The sequence below is a fragment of the Myotis brandtii genome, unplaced genomic scaffold (genome assembly GCF_000412655.1).
Source record: "Myotis brandtii unplaced genomic scaffold, ASM41265v1 scaffold64, whole genome shotgun sequence".
NCBI lineage: Eukaryota > Metazoa > Chordata > Mammalia > Chiroptera > Vespertilionidae > Myotis > Myotis brandtii.
In genome coordinates, this window is record NW_005370460.1 from 1,308,640 (window position 1) to 1,316,972 (window position 8,333).

General features: G+C 55.3%; 1 protein-coding gene across 1 annotated transcript in view; it reads right to left on the minus strand.

Annotated features, from left to right (window-relative positions):
* Window positions 1-8,333, minus strand: part of LOC102251767 (regulator of G-protein signaling 5) — a 35,466-nt gene that overhangs the window by 4,492 nt on the left and 22,641 nt on the right. The window contains exons 3-4 of the mRNA XM_005880487.2: window positions 6,369-6,430; window positions 1,538-1,704 (exon numbers count right to left, since the gene is read on the minus strand). Coding sequence (XP_005880549.1) covers window positions 1,538-1,704; window positions 6,369-6,430 — 229 coding nt within the window. The remainder of the gene's footprint in view (window positions 1-1,537; window positions 1,705-6,368; window positions 6,431-8,333) is intronic.

Genomic DNA, 8,333 nt, shown 5'->3' on the forward strand with positions numbered 1-8,333 from the left:
AGCACTCAGCTTTCCTCTGCGGGGTGGGGGGTGGGGAGGTGGGGGTGCCTGTCTGTGTGAAGGTGAAGTGGCTTCTTCACGGTCACAGAGCTAAGGGGTGTGTTTGAATCCAGGTGCCCACGGGTCTCGCCTGGAGGCAGGCCATTTAATGAGGCCTCGGTCCTTAGACGGGGCCACCACCTGCTGGTGCTGGTAACTCAGCCAGGTCCTACCCATGCTGAAACTGCATTCCCAGGGCCTTGTTTCCCTGACAACACCCATGTTTGAATGAGGGACTTGAGAACGTTTTCCAGGAGCCCTCGCCTGGATTCCATGAAGAGGAATGGAGTTGGTGGGAAGGCAGGTTAAATTGGGGAATCCCAGGAAGTAGGGAACTGGGTGTCAGATTTAACACCGAACTCATGTCCATGATGACATCATGAAGAGAGACTCATGCTGGCAGGGAAAGTGTGGCCAGCGCCCTGGCTCCTCCTCGGAGGCTGGGAGGTTGAGGGCGGAGGGGGAGGCCTGCAGAGGATCCCAAGCTAATTTCCACCGCAGCATGGAACCCCGTAATCTCCAGGACTCTCTCTTCCCCCCCTTGACCCACAGGCCCCTACACACCGTGCAGCTCCTGGAGGGGCTCACCTGTGGGTAGTAAGGTCTACGCTTGGTCCATACATTCAAACATCCGCCTCTAAACAGGATTAGTGATGACTAATTCATAACCAGAGTCTGGAGAACGTATGGAGGAAAGGGATATCGGGGGAGCCCCTCGCATCACCTAGAGAAGATGGCTGCCCACCTACGGGGCTCCCGACTGGGTTAAGGGGTGCAACGTGGTCCTAGAGATCTGACCAAGCACCAAGCACAGTTGTGCTGTGGCATCCTGAGCCCACACAGAGCAGGTACCCGACCCCAGAGCTTCTCTGAAATCAACACACATCTGGTTGTTGGTGGTCAATTGATGGTAGCCTGTCTTCCAACTGTGCCATCTGGCGACAATCTGACTTCCATGAGCAGGTACCCTGCTGCCCCGACCAGAGTATAAATGCATAAATGGGGGTGTAGACAAAGGGATGGAGGAGGGTGGAGGGGAAAATGAGTTTACATGGAAAGAAAGGGAAGGGAAGGGGAAGAGAGAAATGATAGGCGGTAGGAACACTCACTAGTGTTAACTAGTTGGGACTCTGACGTGTGTGCTTTCACATCCACGGCTTAATGCCATCCTGACAGCCCTGCCAGTTGTCTTCACTCCCCCTTTTCGAGAAGGAGGGCACTAGGTTCAGAGGGACCCGCTGACTCACTCAAGACCACACTCGGGTGTCACTGCCACTGCTGCTGAGTGAGACCACGCTGCCTGCGCGTCCAGGCAGGATGGTCCCAGCTGCTTGGCCACATTGCTCTGCCCCTGCACCCAGTAGGTGCTCAAGAAAGGTGGCCACGCCCCTTCAGAATGGCCTCAGGCTGCAGACCATTTCCTAGGTGTGACCCCTTCCCGGGGCGTCGCTGAGGGAGCCTCACGGACCACGCTCACCCAGCACCCTCCAGGACCCACCTCTTTAGGGGCCTCGGTCTGGATGAACTCTTCATAAATTTTCTTTGCCTTCTCGGCCATCTTGGTCGCCGACTTGGTCTTCTTGAAGTCCTCACAGGCCATCCAGAACTCCAGGTTCTCCTCACTGAATTCAGACTTCAGGAAGCTCTTGAAGCTGGCGAGTCCATCTAGCAAGGAAGAAGGTCATGGAGGAAACGGATCCGGTACCTATCATCTCCCTGTCCTCTGTCTCTCACCCACCTGTCACCTATCTGTCCGTCACTGTCCTGCTGTGGCCTAGGCTTCCTTCCTACTGATCTCTGTCACTTAAGGAGGAGCCTTACAAATGTGAACGTGTGGACTTCCCATTACGAACCCAGGAGGCAGGAGTAATTAATCTCCTATCTTCCGGCTGAGGCCAGAGCAGTGCAGTAAGGGCCCTTAGTGAGCAGCTGGCAGGTGGCAGAGCTGGGGTGTCAGGCCTGTGTCCGTGTTGCGGAGAGGCTGACCTGGTGCACTTGGCACTCGCTCGCTTAGGATTCCATTAGAAACTGCATTGGAAATGGATTGGCAGTGAAAGTGACAGGAACGCTGACTACCACCCCGTTTTCTCTTTCTACAGGTGATGTCTGCGTAGTTCAGGCGCTAGGATGAGTCATTATAAGTAAACAGACGGTTCTGCCAAAGGGAGCGGGTGGAATCTGGGGGAGCAGGAAAAGATGAAGAAACACAAAAAGCTGTAACAATGAAGGGGACACCAGGAGGACGAGGAACAGTGACAGAGGAGCCGCCCCTGCCCCCGAAGGAGGGGCCTGCGGTTCAGGCCTGAAGGGGGTGGGAGCGGCGAGGAACGTGCCACCGAGTAGTGACCGGGCCATTAGTCACACATCGATCTTTAAAACGTGTTAAAGGTACAGCCACACACAAACACGGGCCCGATGCCTCCTCTGCTGGTTTGTTGCTTGTGTCCTACCCTCCACTTTAACCGCCATGCGGCTGGCAGCAGCCGTGGTGAGGGAGGAGGCACCAGCACGGAATAAAGGGACGCGCGTCCTCATGATCCTCCTCCTCTTTCGAGCTGACCGACTCTCTCTCTACAAACACAGATCTCAGACAGCGATTCTAACAAGTCTGCATAGAGTCCACGTCCATTTATTACCTCAGGAAGGTCCCAAAGGGAGGAGCAGAGGTGCCAGCTGCACCGACTGTTCCCAATGGCAGCCGCGGTGACACGCGGCCTCCCGGTGGAGCGGGAGTGACTGTCCCAGGACATCGGATCGGGCCGGTTTCCCCCTCACTTGCCCCATCAGCAGGCCTTCCGCAAGCTCGTAGCTCTAGCTGGGAACATTTTCCTACTGAATTCATTTCCTTCCACCTAATTTCATCTGTTTCCCGTTCCTCGAGTTGGTCTCCTCCTTTTCACAGACTCTGTCCCTGCGTTAGTCGCTGCCAAGCACAGGGATTTCTACAACAGGCTGCAGCTCCATGAGGGTTAAACCAGGACAGATGGGGTCCTGCTGTCAATGTAGCGTCTGGATACGTTCATGGTCTCCGTGTCCTGCGAAATCCCTGCAACCGCGTCCACCTCTAACGAGGCGGGATGGCTCCGTGATAGCGAGCCTGGCCCGGGCACCACGACCTGGATTTCAACAGACACTTGCATGTCACCCCCTCCCTGTGCTGACCCTGAAAAACAGCTCCACGGAACACCTGAGAATACGCCTGGCGAGGGCAGCTCTGATAAGCAATGTCCTCTAGAAGCCTGGCTGGAAAGTCACTTACAACCACCTCACACGGTGGCCCGGGCAGTAGGCGCTCCCTCGCTCCCTCTCATTGCCTGCGGCTCGCTGCAGCCCCGGGCAGTGCTGTCACCCGCTGTGCTCAGGGAGCCAGGCCCGCTTCTCCCCTCACCTTCACCTTTTCTCTGTTTCCTTTTTGTTTGTTCGTTTGTGTTAATCCTCACCTGAGGATATTTTTCTCAATGATTTTAGAGAGAGTGGAAGGGAGACAGAGAGAGGGAGAAAGATGCGAGAGACACATCGATTGGTTGCCTCCTACATGCACCCTGACCAGGGATGGAACCTGCAACTCAGGTACGTGCACTTGACTGAGAATTGAACCCTCGACCCATCAGTGCGGGGCCGACTCCCTAACCACTGAGCGTACCGTCCAGGGCTCATGTTTCTTAAACAAAGGTGTCAGGTAGTCCCTGTGGGAATGGGAACCTTCCCAGGCACTTTCCAGCTGCCAGGAAGTGCGGACGGGAGGGACAGCCTGCTGAGTTCTCACAGGATCGGCTCTGAGGCCGGAGGACACAGCCTCACTGAGTCTGCGGCCAATTTCCTGCCGTAGCTCCATCGGGCACTCGGAGTTATTCTGCCTCTTTGTAAAAGGGAGAGAGAAAATTCCAGTGCCCCACACACCATTCATCCCGAGGACAGCGCCAGGATTCCCAGACGATGCTCACAACGGAATGAGCTGGAAATACCCGTCTGGGCCTGGGCGCTGACGTCACGGCGCGCACTGAACCCCACAATATTATTTCAAGGATTTTTGTCCATAGACGCACTTCAAGCCCAGAATCATGAAATGGCTTTGTGCTCTGTTGGTCTGGGGGTTTTTAAAGCTGTTCTTTCCTCATCTGGCTTCTGAGGATTCCCTGGCGGCCCCTACGAGGACCCTCTGACACCCTCCCTCCGCGTACCTTTCCCTCTTTAACCTCTGGCTCATTCCTCAGAGATGCTCTCTGTTACTCCTGGGGAAGTCCTGGTGGGTCTGACTTTAACAGACTCCAGACCACATGTCTCTATTCTGCAAGCAACGCACGTGTCTTCTTTGCCCATCCCAGCCCCCGGCCCACTCCTCACCCCAGTAGAGTCCCCTCCCCACATTCCTGACAATCTGCAGGCTGTTCTCTGCTGAGCTGCACAGCCTCCGGACACCTCCTGGCACACCTGGTCAGGCATCACTGCCAGGAAGCCCAAGACCCGCCTAGTCCTCCCCTGGGAACCCTGGGCTGTGACGTCGGCGACAATCCCAGAGCCGCCCTAATGAGTGGGCCACACACACATGCACATATATGTTCCCCTCTGAGACATAGAAACTATCACTGCAAGAATCTCTGGCCTTAAGCTCTCACCGGTTTGCAAACTGAAAGACTTCAGTCCCTCAGCGGATGCTGAGGTGTTATCACTAACGGCCTCACTCGCCTTCCCCATCTTCTCATCCCAGGAGCTTCATCCCCCAAAGTCTAAACCACGAACTACCGCCCTCAGCGTCTGCATGGCTGACAGGGACCGTGCGCATAAATATACACCCTGCTCCTCAACGGTTTTGACAACATGGAAATAGTTCTGCTAATTCTCAGGTTTCTGGACACCAGCAATAAACGCCCGGCCCCAGGGCACTTAGCTCACAGTGCATTACTCTGCCGCCTGCCAGCTGGCTCCCGACCCAGAGCCCCTGCCGAAGACAGCGAGGAGGTCAGCTGATAAACATAAATGTTTTCCTCTTAGTTGACTTCGTGGAATTTTGGGTTCCAGAAGCAACAGAATTCATTATCACCCATTAAGTCACTAAACATTTATCGGACACTCTACAGGTCAGGGCAGGACACTCTGTTTAGCACAAACCGTAAAAAGAATCAACAATGATTGAGAAAGTTCCAGATTGGAAGAGTTGGTGTTTTGCCTTGAGATGTTGAGCTGGTAAGCAGAAACTTTCCCACCCAAACAAGACAAAATGTCCATATACAGTTGAACACACATTATTTGTTATGTACTCTGCCCGTTAGTCATGAAGATCCTGTGAGAAAGGTTTTTTAAATCCTTTTTTTTTGCAAAGCATCAAACAAAATGTCACATTCCATTCTTGCAGTGAAGATGGGGAAATACGGGTTCGATATCTTAGGTAGAATAATGTCTAGAGTGAACTATTCAACAAATATTTATTTTCCACATACTGTGCACTTCCTGTTGTAAAGTAATGGGGGTCAGAAGGCCAAGGCCTGGCTGCCCAGGCGTTTGTAATCTATAGGAGGAGGGAAACGACTCTAAACGGAACACAGAGTAGCACATGTTGAGCTGAGTGGCCAGCGTTAAGGGGCACAGACAATGTGCAGACAAATGTGTCTGGAAGCTCAGAGGCGGCGGGAAGGGCAGGCCCCTAAATGCACTTTGACAGGAGAGGGCGGTTCCCGCAGGAAAGATGTGATGCAAAGCAGTGACCGCAAGGGGCTCGCCCGTGGGAAGCCGGGAAAGCCGGCCGGCGGGGCCGGCAGTGTGATGGCAGAACAGCCAGAGCACCGTGGAGTCTTGAACATTGGAAATGGCACTCGATCCCGTCAGCCTTGGGAATGCGCGGGATATGGGTCAGGGGAAGTGTGCCCACGTGCACTGGCATCGCCTGGGCAGCAGTTCTCGCTGACACCTCAGTCATGGCTGGAAGGAAGCTCTGAAAGGCATGCTGCCAGCGGGGAAGCCGGGCTGGGCCACCACAGCCCCGGTCAGAGGGTCACAGAACATGAGCAGCGCCCGGGCCCCACGTCCATGGGCTGACCCTGCTCTCAGTCCTTATCAGCCCACCACAGGCTCAGCTGCAAGGACAGGGCTCCTTTCCTGATGAACATACGAAGGGGCACACGGCCAGGACACATGCACACAGGGCAGCGGACGCGACATGAGCGTAAGCTGGCTCTCGGGACACTCACCCTCCCGTCCTCACCACACCCCTCGGCACCCTCCCTTGCTGAGGTCGCTTTGGAAATTTTAAGAAATGACAAAGCCAGGGGGAAAGAACGCGGCCTTGGAAGGAGTCCTCTCCTCTGTCCCTTGACAAACCCGTGGGGACTTACAGCTGCTCTGCAGGAGCTTGTCCAGGGAGTCGCGCCACTGCAGGGCCTCCTCCGGCGACGGCCTGGGTCGGGGAGACAGAACGAGGCGACGCCGTTAGTGGGCACAGACACCAGCAGCCAGGCCCGTCCACAGCACAGGGAGCCGGAGCTGCTCTCCTGCCCACACTGCGTGTGCTGAGGGGCTGCCCTCAGCGTCTGTCTGTACACGTTCACCTCTTTTTGGACAATTTGGTCAGGTCTGTCCCTTCTTAGACGTGGAGTCTATTCGCCATGGAGCTGTGTGGTGGTTCGTGTACATTCACGAAAGTGTTTTTTCCTAAACGTAACAATGAAAGCCTGGGTCCCCGCAGGGATGAGCCCGCGTTCTCGTCTCACCGTGCCCGCCAGCCACCTGGCTCGGCCCTCGAAGGGCACGGCCGCCACAGCAGGGCCACCGCCACCTCCTCGGGGCCTCTGGACGATGGAACGTCTCTGTGGCGAGTCCACACTTTAAAAATCTGGGTGCATTTTCCCTGCCCAGTGAGGATAGCCTAGTGCCTGAGCAAGGGCCCCTCTTCTGAGGAGCAGTGTGGTTCCCACGAGAGCAGGAGCGGTACAGCCCTCCTGGCGGACTCCCAGGAGACCAGCCAGTACCTGACTTCCCCGAGGGTGGTCACGGTCAGGCTGGGCTGGCTGGGGCCTCCTGGCTGGGGCCTCCTGGACTCACCTGCTCTAAGGCTCAGGTTACAACGTGACTTCCTCATCATCACATCACATCAAGGCAGACGAACCAGGCCTTCATGAGCATAGTGAAGTCAGTTAAAGGCGTTTTTCCTAAATAGGAGTTTCCTTAGCTCTTGTGTACCTATTGTTCAGACAGTCCAGGAAAACTCCTGCTTCTGGTTTTAAACACAGTATCTTAGGGCTTTAATTATTCAGACTGGCAGCGAGGTTGATGAGGGGAGTGCTACCACTCGCTTTGCTGCCTGAGCTAAAGTTCTAGAATAACTTGTTCGCATCTCGCTGCCTACCGGGAGAACATGTACAGATTTGGAGTCATAATTCTGTGACTTTTCATAGAGTTTTAAGTTTTTACTACTGAGAGTAGCAATTCTGGTGAAATACCGTTAGGGGTTTCTTCTTTTTTCCTGGCAAGAAGCTTAAGTGTCATAGATCAAAAATGCAGTGCTCATTTTGGGAATTTAATTCTGCAAGCGAGCCCCTTCCCGCCCCGGGTGCTGGAGCGCAGGAGGGGACGGGGTGGGAAGCGGGCTTGCCAGTGTGTCCCTTTATTCTTCTGCCTCATTTTTTTTCTACCCAGAAAAAGACCTGGTTCCTAGTGGCCTGGACCCTCCTGGCTCTCTGTGCCCCCCGCCCCCCGCCCCCCCTGAGAGCCCGTCCTGCTCTGCTTGATTCACGCCGACATTTCTGATCGAGGCTTCCACACCTTCCCTCCCTCCATGGTGGGCGAGGTGTTGCATATTCTAGAAGCCCACCGAGCCTCCGTGGATCGTGGGTAGATACAGCAGGACATGAAACCATTGGAAGAAAGGATCAGGCCTGCCTCACACCCGGATCTTCCCTGATTATGTGAATATTCTCGTGAAGCGACATCATCTCCCCTGTCCTTGTTCATGTGATTAAATTCTTGGAAAGGACACGTGCACAGCCCACTCAGGGGCTGGATTAGTGCAAACTGATCTGGGGACGCAGCCAAGCAAGACTCATGCCCGCAGCCCGCAGCCCAGGCTGTGATGAGCGCGGGGGGAAGGCAGGCTCGTCCTGCCCGATTCTCAGAATCTGCGGCCTCGTTAAGCCTGACTTCTTGGGAAACAACATGGATGCAGCTCTAATGACCACCGAGGGCGCTGGTCTGCAAGGCTGTGGCTGAGCGCAGCGCTGGACGTGCGCCTCCTGCGGGTGTGGGCGGGGGAGCTGGTCCCAGGGAAACAGGCGTGAGAACCAAGCGGCCGGCGAAGGCCACGC